The sequence below is a fragment of the Aulonocara stuartgranti genome (genome assembly GCF_965226115.1).
Source record: "Aulonocara stuartgranti genome assembly, chromosome: 20".
Classification (NCBI taxonomy): Eukaryota; Metazoa; Chordata; class Actinopteri; order Cichliformes; family Cichlidae; genus Aulonocara; species Aulonocara stuartgranti.
This window is the reverse complement of record NC_138956.1, coordinates 32,126,599-32,142,931: the sequence shown is the minus strand read 5'-3', so window position 1 is coordinate 32,142,931 and position 16,333 is coordinate 32,126,599. Positions and strand designations below refer to the sequence as shown.

General features: G+C 37.7%; 1 protein-coding gene across 2 annotated transcripts in view; it reads left to right on the top strand.

Moving 5' to 3' along the window:
* The first annotated feature begins 13,020 nt into the window (after positions 1-13,020).
* Positions 13,021-16,333, top strand: part of acap3a (ArfGAP with coiled-coil, ankyrin repeat and PH domains 3a) — a 70,173-nt gene continuing 66,860 nt past the window's right edge. For both annotated transcript variants that reach the window (XM_082518918.1, XM_082518917.1), the window contains exon 1: positions 13,021-13,226. In XM_082518918.1, the coding sequence (XP_082375044.1) occupies positions 13,180-13,226 (47 nt within the window). In that variant the 5' untranslated portion in view covers positions 13,021-13,179. The remainder of the gene's footprint in view (positions 13,227-16,333) is intronic.

Below are 16,333 nucleotides of genomic sequence, written 5' to 3'. Positions count from 1 at the left end.
AGGCCATAAGAAGATCATTTGTAACCTTCACTAAAGCTGTTTCTGTGCTGTGCTGAGCTCTGAAACCTGACTGAAACTCTTCAAATAAACCATTCCTCTGCAGATGATCTGTTAGCTGTTTGACAACTACTCTTTCAAGGATTTTTGATATGAAAGGAAGGTTGGAGATTGGCCTATAATTAGCTAAGACTGCTGGGTCTAGAGATGGCTTTTTGAGTAAAGGTTTAACTACAGCCAGCTTGAAGGCCTGTGGTACATAGCCGATTATTAGAGATAGGTTGATCATATTTAAGATCGAAGAATTAATTAATGGCAGGACTTCTTTGAGCAGTTTTGTAGGAATGGGGTCTAAAAGACACGTTGATGGTTTGGAGGAAGTAATTATTGAAGTTAACTCAGAAAGATCAATTGGAGAAAAAGAGTCTAACTTAATATCAATGGTACTAAGAGTAGCTGTAGATAATATTACATCTGTGGGATGATTATTGGTAATTTTTTCTCTAATGATAAAAATTTTATTTGTGAAGAAGTTCATGAAGTCATTACTAGTTAACGTTAAAGGGATGGTTGGCTCAAAAGAGCTCTGACTTTTTGTCAGCCTGGCTACAGTGCTGAAGAGAAACCTAGGGTTATTCTTATTTTCTTCAATCAGTGATGAATAGTAAGATGTTCTGGCTTTGCGGAGGGCTTTCTTATAAAGCAGCAAACTATTTCTCCAGGCTAAATGATGATCCTCTAGATTTGTGACACGCCATTTCCTCTCCAGATTACGAGTCATCTGCTTTAGGGTACGTGTTTCAGAATTATACCACGGAGTCAGGTACTTCTGATTTGAGGCCTTAGTTTTCACAGGAGCTACAGTATCCAGAGTCGTACGTAGTGAGGAGGTGAAATTATTAACAAGATAATCGACCTCTGTTGGGGTAGCGTTCAGATAGCTGCTTTGCTCTGTGTTGGTACAGGGCATTGGAGATGATAACAGTGGGTGGATTATATTCTTAAACTTAGTTACAGTGCTTTCAGAAAGACATCTACTTTGATAAAGTCTACTCTTCACCGCTGTGTAATCAATTATTGTAAAAGTAAATGTTATCAGGAAATGATCAGACAGGAGAGGGTTTTCAGGAAACACTGTTAAATGTTCAGGTTCGATGCCATATGTTAAAACAAGATCTAGGGTGTGATTAAAGTGGTGGGTGGGTTCTTTTACATTTTGAGAGAAACCAATTGAGTCTAATAACAGATTAAATGCCATGTTGAGGCTGTCATTTTTAGCATCTACATGGATGTTAAAATCACCCACAATAATTATTTTATCTGAGCTCAGAACTAAATTAGATATAAAGTCTGAGAAATCAGACAGAAACTCTGTGTAAGGCCCAGGTGGACGATAGATGATAACAAGTAAGACTGGTTTCTGAGTTTCACAGCTGGGGTGGACAATGTTAAGCATCAGGCTTTCAAATGAATTAAAAGTCTGTCTTGGTCTTTCATTAATTAATAGGCTGGTGTGAAAAATTGCTGCCACACCGCCCCCTCGGCCTGTGCTTCGAGATTTCTGGTAGTTAGAATGGCTCGGGGGTGTTGATTCATTTAAACTAACATAATCATCCTGCTGCAACCAGGTTTCTGTAAGGCAGAGTAAATCAATTTGTTGATCAATTATTAAGTCATGTACTAACAGAGACTTGGAGGAGAGAGACCTAATATTTAATAATCCACATTTCACTGTTTTACTCTTTGGTTCAGATGTGGATACTGTATTGTTCTTTCTTTGTGATTGTTTATGTTTAAGTTGTTTGTTGCTGGTTTTTAGTTTGTTTTTTGTCTTTTTGGAAGCTGACACAGTCTCTATGGAGATGGGTTTTTGGGGGGGTAGCAGGAGGAGAGAAGCTGCAGAGAAGCGTGTAAGACTGCAACTCTGAAACCTACTGACACTGTCTCCAAAAATCAGTTTGCAGCTGAGCTGCTGCTTTCTGAACCAGATGGAGGAGAGAGATATTTTTCATTCATGCCAAAGACGAGGGAGCTGCTGTAATTAGGTCTTGAGAAAATAAATGTTGGAATGACTTTCTCTAGTTTTGAGTTTGAAAACATTGGTTTTATTAATGTATTTATTGTGGTTCAAAGTTAACCAAATTGAACTCCTGTGTTTTTGGCAATGAGCTTTGCATTAGTAGACAAGGGGCCAAGAGAACTCTCAGTGATATTAATACGGTTTGTGGGATTGAACAATAGGATTTCTGATTTTATGCTGATAAGTTGAAGAAAGTTTAGTGGCATACAGCAATTCAAAATCAAAAGGACACTTTAAAACAGCGGCTAGGCTTTGAGGCTTTTAATAACATAATTTCTGTAATACTGCCTCTGTAGAGCACCACAGTGGATCTCAGCAATCAAGACTTTTAGCTTTAATTCAATGATTCTACACAAGTCTAGCACAAGAAAAAATGTTCACCTCTGGATTTAAAATAAGACTGTTGATTCTATGATCAGATGACCAAGTTGCCTCTCAGCTGGCTTTGGGGTGAAGTAAGGTGTAGGGACAGATTGTTGGCCCATCATAGGACCAACGTAGAGAGACATAACTGTGCATGTGCACATCTTATTAACATGATTTGCATGTCTTCGTATTGTGGTAGGAAACAGGAAGACCTGAAGAGGAACCATATGGGCACAGGGAAAACATGAAATGGCTACCTAGTGACCCAAGCTCTAGTGCAATAATTATTTTTTCTAAAGAGGTCAGCTTTTCTGCTGAGATGACGTATATGACAGTGTTTGACCCGTGTGACTCTGGATGACCCAGTCCCTGATGGCCTCATACTTTGTGGTGATGATGTGGATTGCTCGGAATACCTGACTTAAGTCCAGCTGACTCAGTGAAACAGACTTCCTGAAGAGTATTTTCCTTTGTTTAAAGTTCCATCCCTGACCCAACACTCACCTTCTCCTCTTGTAATGATATCCTGTCACTCTCTCCCTCACGGGGAATCACTGACAGGAACAACAGACTGCAGTAGATGAAAAGCTGCAGAACTAAAGGGCTTTGCACTGTAAAGCCTGCGATTCCTTAAGCAATTAGGCTTACCCTAAGACGATTAACATGCAATAGAACCAAGGTCAAATCGTCTAATTACTCACTGAAACTCTGTTTTTGAGTATGCTATGATCTTAAAGGTACTTTTTGTAATCGCCCTCTGCAAAACGCCACTCAAACCTTCACCAGCAGAAGGCAGTGTTTTACCAGTGGGTGTATTTAACTGTTTCCAGGTGTTTGCTGCTGTTCTTTTAACTTCTAATATTTAATTTTGAACCTATACCCAAACTGCTCTTAATCATGTATGTGGTTAAATAAAGGTTACTTTGACTCACTGCACCATCTTATGATATATATTGGTATTACAGGAATGTACCACCCCATTTCAACTTTGGTTATATCACCCCAACTGGTCACAGCAGATGGTTCTGCCTGAGCCGGAGGTTTCTTCCTGTTAAAAGGGAGTTTTTCCTTCCCACTGTTGCCAAAGTGCTTGCTCATTGGTGGTCATATAATTGGTGGGTTTTTCTCTGTATCTATTATTGTAGGATCTACTGTACAATATAAAGCGCATTGAGGTGACTGTTGTGATTTGGTACTATATAAATAAAATTGAATTGAATACAAAAGTGATCCCCTTAGAGTGATTTTTAGTTTTAGTGTCCTTATTTTCTGTTACTAGTCAGCTAACAAACTAATATAAGTCTACTGACCACAACCAACCCACGATGTCATGTTCTGTCCTGACAGAAGATGGAGCTAAACATGTTCTTAAAACTTTAATTTTAAGCACTTATTTCCTAAATCCAGCAACATGAACAGTATCACATCCATATCAGTGTCATGGTTCGGCTGTGTGGCAGGCAGGAGAAGGACCCAAACGCAAACTCACGGAGACAAAACGTAAACTCAAAAACACAGCTTTAATGCTGGCAAAAGGTGAAACACAAAAACAACACTGAACTAAACTGGGAAAGCTAAACATAAAGTATACCAGGAACCACGGGGAGAATCACACACAGCATGAGGGAGACTACGACACTGACAAAGAGAAACACAGGGCTTAAATACACAGAGGGATAACGAGGGAATGAGACACAGAAGGAGGGCACAGCTGGGAGAAATCAGGACTGGACGAGACAGAGACGCAAAACTAGAAACACTCACATGAGGCATGGACCTTCAAAGTAAAACAGGAAGTATCACACAGAGACGCGAACTTGACACAGTGGAGACAGCAACTAAGAAACACAGAGATAAACCATAAGGCAGAGGTCTAAGAACCAAAATACACAGAGGGAAATACTCAGCTTTGAACACAAGAGACTAGACTAGAGGGAGTAACAAAAGACCAACCATGAGAACATAATGCACAATGCAGGGTGACAGAAAACAAGAAACTCAAACATGCAAAGACACACCATAAACAGAACAGAGGGGGCACAGAGAGACATGAAGGGCAGGGGAGACTTAACATGGGTAGAAAACACAAGGGGGAACTAATAAGCAAATGAACATAGGAGACCTGATGAGCTTAACATACTAAAAACATCAAAATGAACCAAAACTCAAAACACTGGGTCCTAAGACCCAGGATCGTGACAATCAATTTTTGAGAGCTGAGCTCCGTGGTGTAAATTAGTCATTAGTACATTCAGTTCAATTCAGTTTTATTTATATAGCGCCAAATCACAACAAAAGTCACCTCAAGGCACTTTGTATTGTAAGGTAGACCCTACAATAATACATACAGAGAATAACCCAAAAATCATATGACCCCTAATGAGCAAGCACTTTTGCGACAGTGGGAAGGAAAAACTCCTTTTTGACAGGAAGAAACCTCCGGCAGAACCAGGCTCAGAGAGGGGCGGGGCCATCTGCCTGACCAGTTGGGGTGAGAGAAGGAAGACAGGATAAAGACATGCTGTGGAAGAGAGCCAGAGATTAGTAATGTAGTTTTTCATGTCCACTTTAAAACAATTCATAAACATCTTTTTATGTAGAGAGTCTTACCTATTTTTTTAATCGGTCTTGTGATAGCTTTAGTTCATTTTTAATGTTCTCTGGAGTATGTTAAGAAACATCAACGAATCAAGTGACTAATTCGCATCCCCCTACAACTGGTTTACAGAAGTAGCATGAAGTTAAATCTAAACAGAGTCTAGAGAAACTAGAACTATGAACTAAGCAGTCCCAACAGAAAGCTCAAAATGACCCAACAAAAGCTGTAGACCATGCCGTGAATAGGAATAAGACTAAATTTAAAGTGGCCTTTAAGTACAGAAACATCACAATGTAATCAGGGTTTATCTTGAACATTGTTGGACTTCATTGTATTTTATATCTATTCATATTTAGTATCTATATTTGCCCAATGTGCTGCATTGAAGAGTGTCGTAGACGAATCTTTGGCTTTGTCCTGTTCGTGTCCACAAATTTGTAATATAATTCTTGAGTGGGTTGTAAATGATCCACATTTATAGGTCATCGTGAACTTAATAGAGAACAGTCTAAATATAAAGAAAATTCAGAATATCTTCCGTGGTATTTTACCTGAACAACAGCGATGGATTTGAACACATGCAGGGAGGTGTCTCACAGCTAGAGGTGACAGAGAGAAGCACTCGGGATGAGATGTCAAGTTCCCGGGTTAATGTGCATTGGCAGGACTGTTAAATAAGTCAGCAGTGATCTCAGAGTGACTGTAAACAGCTTCTGGCAAAGAGCACCTCAAACTCACAAAGGTCATATGTCACATATCTGCCTTCCCTGTAAGTTCAGTGCTCACTGGGACATAACAACTGTATATATGAAATCACCTGTCAAGTCAGATAAAAACATGCCTAAAAGGTTTTGCTGACATTGCGTTAAATGAGACTTAAGAGGGTTGTATTTTCCTCCAAGGTTTTAGTTTCACAGCTTTATTAAAAGCTCGATCCTGAGCGTTAACACAATCTATGTCTGTGCTCATCTGATGACAACACTAAAAAAATGCCACGATAATTCACAATACATACGATGACTTACGGAAAGGTCAAAAATACAGCAGAACTCACCACCACAATAACATGTTTTACAATTCAGCTGCTGATTGGCTCTCTGGGTAATATTTCAGGGGCAGCCACTGATTTTTTTTTATCATATTTTCTGGCTTTTTTTCAACATACAAATGTAAGCATACTATCAATCTTTATGTCTAATTTGAAGAAAATGTCGACATTTTGCCTAAAATATCAAACTGCAAAATTTCAGTTTTAACCTCTTTCTTTTTACGCTGGATAAAGAAGCCAGATGACAGTAACACACAAATACTGTATTATACATCATGCCAGTACGCAATTAGTATGAGCACAGCATTTCTAGTGCAAGATTAAAATGAATTTAAAATTTTAAGTAAGTGCGCTGAGAAGATATGCATGCATAATACAAAACATCCATGCGGCATTTGTACATGTCTCATCTGTAGTGTTACAAGCTGTGTGCTCAGCAGAGAGACTCTCTCCAGCAGACCAAAAAAGGGGAGAAAAAGTAGGTCAGCATCCCAGAGACCCACATGTCTCTCCTGGAGATGCCGCAGTGGTGCTTATGTCTGCAAAGAGCGAGTCTGCGATGGAAGCAAAAATGGGAGCCGACGGCTCCCTGCCTCCCTGCACAGAGGCAGGACTCATCCCTGCTCCTGGTACATGCCACACAGAGTTGGCAACGGGAGATGAAACATGAAGAGTCTACTACTGATATGATGGCTTGTAATCTGCCCATAAATCTCATCATCCAAATCATAAAAGAAGAGTTTGACATTTTGGAAAATGCACTTATCTTAGATTAAGGTCAATACCACTTTCATAACTCTAATTAAAATATAAAGGTACAGCCATTGAAAGCTCACCGCTGCGGGCATCCTGGTGTTGTCCCTGCTCATTTTATCTGGGGCTAACAAGACCTGTGGAAAATAATGGTTAGAACCATGTAGTTTCAGTGGGACAGAAAAAAACATGAAGAGAGTCACGTCTGATGAAAATAGCTTGGACAACTGCGGGGCAAAATTTGGTGCCTTTGCCCTATTTTAAAGGTTTTAGAGGTTTTATTGCTCTTGTTTTTTGGGTTATGAAGGTTTCATAAGATTATAGCTTATTCAGATCGGTTTGGTTGCTGTTTCAACAGTACTTGGCCACAGTTTTTCAGCTGTCAGTCACACACCAACAACAACAACAGCAACAGGACTCCGTGTTCAATCTTCTTAAATGCAGGTGAGGCGTAATTGTTGATGCCGCTTAGGTGTGTCAGCCTCCCCACAGTGGCGCCACAGACCACGCCCTGCCACATGCAGATCCTAACATCGAGATGTGTCACCACTTTGCCAAGGTCTGACCAAAAAGTTAGGCCAAAATCAACACCTTTAAGGACAACTAAATTTGTGGCAAGTACTTTCCGTAGTAAAGCTTTACAGTGAGAACAAGACTGAGCTATCTGGCCCAGACAAGAAGCATGCTTGGAGGAATAATGTTGGAGGTTTCAAACCTAAGGACACTTTACCAGCTGTCAGACATGGTGGCAGTAGCATCATGCTCTTGGCATACTTTGATGCCAGTGGTACTGGTGCATTGCACAAAGAAATAATGATGAGAAAATATGATGACAAATTCTTCAACTCTATATAAAACAGGGACATAAGCAACATTTCTGCACAGTCACTATGTTAGAGTTTCTTTGGAACCTGAAGTCACTATATTTATATAAAAACAGTGGTGTGCTAAGTCAGCTAATGTTAGCATGCTTGGTTAGCAAACTGTCAGTTCTGAAGACCATGCCATTATCACTTTTACTGATTTCTATTCGTTTTTTCCCCTTTAATATGAATTCATTTTTAATTCAGGACAGCTTCTGACCAAGTTAGCATGCTAACTAAAACAATATATAAATATTTAAGATAATATCACTGTGCTCATTGCTAAAGTTCAGTGAGTGAGGATAAATTTGTTAATTAGCATATGCGAAATTAGCCTTTGATTTTGAGGTTGCACCATAAGAAGATGTCTAAGTTGTTTAATATCTAAAATTAGAATTAAGTACTGATAGGTATTGAGCTTTAGTGTAAAGATATAGAAAACAGTCTCCCAACCACTGTTTCAATACAAGGTTATATCTTAGAAAACATGGTTTGCTAACATAAACGTCCTAGCATGTTAATATTTAGCAGGTAGTCACAATTAATGTCCAATGTAGGTTAGTATTCTATAGATAATCTAAATAAGTTTGTCTTGATGATGGTAGTAGATGTATGGATGTTTGTTTCTACTACTTAAAAAAGGTACTGAAAATCTCAAAATCTCTGCTAGTTTATGTCAAAATTTTAACTTGCCATGTATCTTTAATTTTTGAGTTACTTCTCAGTAAGTTGAAATTTTTGGGTACCTAATCAAATATTTCACCAATGGACAACAAAATAAATAAATAAATACATTCTTTAGTGGTGTACATTTACTCATACTACCTAGCTAATGAGCTAAAACACTAAGAAACCAAAGAAGATAACTTGGCCTCGAGTGCAACACACAATTGTGGTTGCACTTGGTTGCACAAAAGTATATGTACTAAACATGAAAAAGCTTTAAAAAAATGTAAATATAAAAACTTAGAGTCTGAGTTATCATGGTCATCATAATGTTCATTATTTAATTTATTGTATAAGCTATTGTAAAATACACAACAAATTTAAAATTGAATCTAATAATGGTGCAGCGTGAACATTTTAATTAATTTCAGTGATGAACCTTAACAAAATCTGAACTTCATGGTGGCACTAAGAGAGAAACCAACCAACTGCTACCATCTAGGTGCATTTTTGATTCCCATACAAAATCCCTCATACGTGTTCAGTTTGTTTTCTGTGTTTGACCTTAAGGAAACTGAGCTGAGGCTAAGCACCTGCTGCTATTACTTAATATTTAATAACATTTAATAGGGATATCCTCTCATCCAGCTAGTACAGAACTTTAATAAGCATATTTTCCTAAATTTGTACTTATTACTTCATCACACTTTTTCAAAGGAAAGCCTGTGCTCATATGCATCACCTACCAAGATCGTGTGATGTTATAATAAAACCCAGAACAGTCTAGAAAATATGTGTGCTACCAAGTTTGCTGTTAAGTTTCTCCAGCAGTCTGCATTTTGGGATCAGCCAACTGCTGACTCAACAGCTTCAGAAGGAGGGGAGTGCTTTGATCTCAGATTAGTAAAAGGAGCTCGGGGGTAAGGCAAAGACTGAGAAAACTGAGACAAAGTTGATGAGGACTTTCGTGAACCATGAAATCTTCTTTACTCAAGCTGAAGTAGAAGATAAAATCAATAATCATATTCATAAGCATGATGGACGAAGTAAGCTTTACATAAAAAGTAAAAATTCAAAATTTACAAGGCAAAAGAAACAACAACAATGCCATGTTCAAAGGCACTCAAATCACCTTTCTTCCCCATTCTGATGCTCAGTTCAGACCTCAGCAGGTCATCTTGACTATGTCTACATGGCTAAATGCATGTTCCTGCTATGTGACGTGCAGCTAAATGTCCTTTTAGATATCTATTTTTTAAAATATTGGACAAACTAGTTTTTTTTTATCTATTTTTTAAATTTATTTATTTTATTTTCAGTTGTTACAGACGGGACAGACATGACGGGGGGAGGGAGGGAAACAAAGACAGCGGGGAAGAGGAATAGTGATGAAGGGCAAAGAAAAAAAAGGGGGGGGGGGGGGGGGGGCAAAAAAAATACATATTTTATATATATCACCTGGATCACCTGTTGAGATGACCACGAATATCTTTAAAACTGTGGTACCAGTCCAATGATGAGAAAAATTTGAGGTAAAAGTTCATTCAATTAATTACTTGTCTTACTAAACAAAAAGTCAAAGAGTCACCAGTCAGTGTGGGGAATGTGACTATTGTTACATCTTTACATAGTTTTTATAGAGCAGATTTTCCACAAGATAAATGGAAACACATGCTTCTAGCTGGAAAGTCAAGGACCATCATATATATATGTATATATATATATATATATATTCTTTGTTTGGGGGTGGGGGGTGGGGGCTTCATGCATGTGATTTACTCAATCAATAAAAATGGTAATGTCATGATTATAACACATGAATAGGCAGTGGACTGCCAAAAGCAGTAGGATTCTTTATATGGAGAATATAAATGTCTGTTCTGAAGTTCATGGCAATGCATACAGTAGTATTTCATTCTGAACCAAAGTGCTTGAAGACCAGCCAATGAAAGTATTAAATATTTTTCAAAGGCTGATGTCTCTGTCATTCCTGCTAAAAGATGATGCCATTTCTTCCCAAGAGTGAGATCATCTCCATTCATGGCCTGAGCGGCAGCCTTTTTAAAGCCAGGATAGGAGGAACAATGGTGCTTAGTGAAAACCTGCAGAGAAATCCCAAACAGGCGCTCTTTCTCCAAGCTTTCCCATTTCCTGTGCATTTATAATAGGCTTGCTTAGGAAGTGGAAGTACTTAACAGAGAGTCATTTAAGAGCTGCATGGGAAAAACGAAGTTGTGGGATACAGGATTAAAGGCCATTGTAAAGTGCTCTTTTGAATTTACATGATATAGATTTTGCAGCTTTGACAAAATATGATTAGTTGATATGAAAACAAACCATAATTCATCAAAAGTGTGGAAGTTAAGAGAAATTATAACCAAACCTACTGTGGGCGTTTGCTTATTCACCATCTGCTCACCAGAGAATATAAAAATACTTTCATCCCAATTCTCTGATGAATATACATATAACACAGGACTATCAGTTTTTAAAAAATCTTCTTTTATTTTTATTTATTGCACTGGCCACAAGACTTTACATTCCATTGCACTGTAATATCCACTGTAATGTCATCTAACATTTGCTGTGCACTTTTTCTGCACTACAGTTAGTAACGCAGATATGTTCTGTTTTATTTTCCTTTATTATTTAATGATCTATTTTACTTCACTATGTATGTTTTTTATTTTTAGTTTATGTTATTTATATTTTTTACTTACTGAGCTCTTTATTACCATCATTATTATCATCATCATCATTATTATTATTATTATTATTATTATTATGTATTTTTAACTTATGTTTATCTTTATCATATTTTCTTTAGATTTGAATTACTGAACTCCTGTTTGAATACATTTTACTTTATATTTGTAATTATTTAATTAAAGATTGTTTTTAAAAAAATTAACTCCTTTCTTTTTTGTAATTGTTTTAATTTTTTTTAAGCTATTTTGTTTTCTCATGTTCTATTTTGCTTTACTTAAGCTAGTTTTGTTAGATAGTGTTTAAAAGTATCCCAACATTTGGGATTTTGTGGAAATTTAAGAACTGGATTAAGATGAACATTATCATTGTTATTAGGTACTACAGTTACCTACATATTTCAATGTTTCTTTTTTTTCCGTTTTTCCTTTTTTGTTAAATTTTAATATAAATATAATGAAAATGTTGCAATCTTTTTGGCCGGTGTATTGTTGTCTAGTTCATTCAATTCAAGTTGGAATGTGACGTCAGCGATGTTGCTTTCAAGTTACACCGAACATAGTAAAGCTGTTACGAATTGCTGTTGAAACAATATTGTACAGCTGTCAAAACTTCAAATTTACTGTAACATTTACATTTTGATATTGAAAGAAAGAAAGAAAGAAAGAAAGAAAGAAAGAAAGAAAGAAAGAAAGAAAGAAAAGAAAAACATATACTTGGAAATTGGGTACATCTCCTTAGACAATCTGTTATTCTCTACAAAACTCTGGTGGTTATTTTTTTCAGTCATGAAACCATTATTTTGATTTACATAAAAATTTGTACCTACATTTTGGTAATGCTACTTCCTTAAATTAACAGTGTTGTTACTATCTACTATAAACCTCTGACTGTGATATGATGAACTTCAGAGCTATTGCATGGTGTTCAGACCTAATAGCCTTGAGGCTTCTTCTTTCATGGAAAACAGTTCTGTGTAGATATTTTACTGCATCAACAGTTTGCAATTGAACTGATACTGAATTTTTGTGAAAACTGAGCTTAGCAGCAAATATTGCTACTAAAACCTAATAAAGAATTTTGCACTACAGGACTTTATGTTACCTAAAGTGAGAAGACCAAGTAAAAGAATTCATTGTTACATGAATATGATGCTGTAGATCGGTGATGCTGAGTCAGTCTCACCTCTGTAGCTATAAGTTCTCATTTACATAGAATTTTATTTTTAGATTACAGAAAATCTGAAAAATAATTAAAAGCTGCAACTATTCACAGTGGTGGAAAGTACTGTGCATTTCCTCTAGTGCTGCACCATGTGATTACATTTGAATTTCTTTATTTTAATTTTTTAAATTTCTTCTATCAGCAAATATTTCACTTTTGAATCTGCTACATTTATCTGTTTGGATTCATGTGACTTTCTGAATTTAAGATAATAATATAAATATAATTCAATAAATATGCATAGTGGTTACCAGATATGACTTGCATGAGAATGATGACTTATAATTTCCACAATTAGCAATTTATGGAAGCCTATTTCTGCCACTGAAAACAACTGAAACTGAAGAAAAGATATTTTTTTGTTCATTTTTTTGTTGCCAGTTGTATGTAAGCAAATCAAAATTAGGAGATAAGAACAAATCATTGCCCTTCCTCCTTTCAATGTTGGTTGAAACATTCCCTCCGCTTCTACAACTACTAATTTTACTAATTATTCTTATTATTATTATATTTGATAATAATGATAATAATAATAATAATAATAATAATAATAATAATATTTTATATTTAAGTAGTACCCCAAGTTTAAATTAAAGCACTCGTTCTATATGAAAACCGCGTGACTGTGTTTTTCAGCACCTTGAAGCTCTAAAATCCGAGTTTGTGAGGAGCCACTGAAGGCATCAACGGGTTTAGTACTGAGTGAAGCGGCTCAGGATCAGCAGAGCAGGACTGAGCGAGTCAGCGAGCTACGGTCTGCTGCAGGAGCAGGAGACGCAGACAGGATCGCTGTGGACTAACTTGCATCTCTACTTTAATCCTCCCAGGAGATGAAATCCGTGTTTTAACCTCGTGGAAAACTCCAATCCAGTCCAAGATGACGGTGGATTTTGAGGACTGCATTAAAGATTCCCCCCGGTTTAGGTGAGAGCAGAGAACTCAGTATCCTAAATGTCTCCTTGAACTGTTGAACGCATTAATTCTATCCATATTTGCTGGTGTTTCCCCCCTAAATCTTAACATGTGTTTTCTCAGATTAAAATGCGCCACGCTGGTTTGTCACAGTGATCAGCACTTTTATTTGGTACATGCTAGATTACAATCCCAGTTTGGAGCGTCATTCAGACTGTGCGCATTTTTTCCAGCATCGTTTCTTACAGTAAGCACGATGATAACGATGAGCAACGCAGCCACATGAGTTGTCACATGGGCTGACTCTGAAGCTCCTGATATCTGAGCTCACAGCGCCAGTTTTCAATTCATTAGCATCCATTTGACATCTAAGATATCATTATCCCGCCCCTGAAGCAATTAAATATTTTTAGGGGAAATACTGCGAAGCTTTCGAGAATTAATCAAGAGCCTGGCATCATCTGTACTGATTTCCATAATGAATGAGCTCCTTCCCATTTATGTTCTGATTAGCTGATTACTGGTCTGAAATAGTTTAATTTTCTTATAAGAGAAGGAAAAGCAGCAAACGTTCACTACAGCAATCAGGTAAATGATCGAATAGACTGTCTGATTGTGTAGGGGATCCCTGGATCAGAGGAAACTGAAGGTTTCCACACAGACTATGCCAAAGCCCCTGACAGGGGTCCTCCAAAGGTTACATAAATAAGTAAGGAATTTTCTACACCCACATCTAAACCTGGTCCTGTGCTTCCAACAGAGTCAAGAGCCGGTCAGATGGGGAGGGGAATCAGGGTCATTTCCCCCTCCAGTGCAGTGCTGAAAGATACTTAGACATACTCAGAGATGAAGTACCAGTGCATCAAAGTAAAAACAGTGCAAGTTGAAATCAGGCAAATGCAGTCAAAAGTTAGGTACTGGGTATATTTTAATCCTGCAGAGTTAGTTTGTCTCTTGCAGATTTTTTAATGAATGCAACTTGTTGAATTTCTGTTGCTCGTATGTAACAAGGCTATGTGGGACATGATGCAGGAACATGATGTGATCTGATTTTCTTTTGTGCTAGATTTTCAAAAATGTGAAGTCAGACTATAGAAAAAGGTGCAAAAAGAGGATGGGTAGTTAAAAACCAAATAGTTGCACAGACTAACTTCTTCAACTTTTGTGTAATCCTATCTAATCTGCTTAAATAAATAAATACATTTTATTGTTATGGGCCTCAGCTGTAATAACGGGGATTCTTTGCCATAGAGTATGCTGTGATTTAAAAGCTTATTGCAAAATCTCTCTGATAAATGTGCAGCACTTCCTTCTGAAATGGAAATTCTCATTTAAAGTACCTTAAAAGTCTACTACAGTGAATATACTTCACTGAACTTTACTGTTTGCTCCCTGAGATAAAATCTCTGCTTCCAAATCAAAGACTTCCCGACTTGGCAGCAGCACCTTAATGACTCCCATCTGGAGCCGGAGGAAGGCACATCACGACCTTCTCCCTCCTCGTTTCATATGCAAAGCAGTGCGGCGAGGCCACAGCGAGACAAGCTGCATGTTAAACAGCCACCGTCCTCATTATTCAGAGCTCGGAGAAGCCTCACTGGGTCATGAATGGGTGGATAAAGTTATCTCCTATCTGCCGATATGGAGTGAAAATGTACCTCCTCCCCTTTTTATGCTGCACATGTTTTCAGATTTTCCTTTCCTGCTGTAGAGAGATGTTCTCATAAGTGAGCCGTCCTCCAGTTTACAGTGCGTGGAGAGTCTTTTATCTGCTGCCCAGGATGTTTAAATGACTAGAAGAGATGCTGAAAGAAGTAAAGTAAACGTATGTTCTCGCAGGCGCTGAAGCCTGTAACAGTGTTTTCAGACACCATTCAAACGGCTCTTTTGTGGAGCTAAAAGCGGAGCTACAGTATGCTGTGTTATGTAACAACCCTGGAGGTGGATGACTGGGAGGAAGCAGCAGGGAAATCGGGTCTTTTTTACATTTGGGACTTGCGTGATTCATTCCTGCCTCCCACACGTGTAAAATCATGCAGGAAATAAGTTTTGAAGTATTATCTCTGACACTTGGCTGCCTTCTCGGTTTCCCAGCTCAAGGTTGGATGACTTATTAATGGATTAGCTAGTGGAGCAAAAACTGCAGACAGTCAGGTTCTTCTTCTTCCACTTTAATGTGCTGTTTTCACACTTGCAAGAAAAGTAGCCTAACCTGAAATGCATACATAGACTGTATACAAAAGATGTACGTAACCACTGTCACAGAATGTTCTGGTTTGTGGACTACTGACATGAGGAGACCAGTTTGTTCTTTCTTTCTTTGTTGAAGATGCTATGAGGTGGGTAATTAGTTTCAAAGACCAAAACAGGTTGCTTTTGTACATTTTAGAGAAGCGAGGGTGAAATGGTTTGGACATTTAAGGCAGTGGATTGATTGGACGAATGATGGATCAAACTTCAATTTTTGTGTTTAAATCTGTTATTTAAACAGGTTTAAATGCCAACGTGATGTGGAAATCACAAATCACAAAAATTGCCAGTTTAGAATAAGAAAAACATATCATGCAAACTTGGTGCAGCTTTCTTTTTCTTTCAGCATCTCTCTTAAAGGGTGAATCAGTGAGAATCATCTGTCTCCAACTCACTCTCACTAACATCTTCCTCTGTCACAACGACCCTCTGCATGCCCTCCTTCACATCATCCAAGTTTTCCTCCTTTCCCTCTGCCTGGCAGCTCCATATCCAACATCCTTTGTCCACTATATTTCCTCTGCACATGTCCAAACCATCTCAACCTTGATGATAGCCTCCCTCTTTATTTCTGGACTGCATGAGGGAAAGTGACAGATGAAAAGATGGAGACCATTACAGCCTGTACAGCTGTTATCTCACACACAGTTTTCAGATGCTGTTGTTTGTTTATACCTGGCACCTACACTGGTGAAGGCGTAAAGCTGTGAATGTTCTTAATCACAGATTTATGTGTTTATAATCACCCAACATGACACATCTGAAAGTCCTATCAGACACAAATATCACATAGTTTTGATTTCATCAAATAATATGAAGAATTAAAATCTCTTTGACAAATGTTGCCTTCACTCTCAGGACAGATGTGA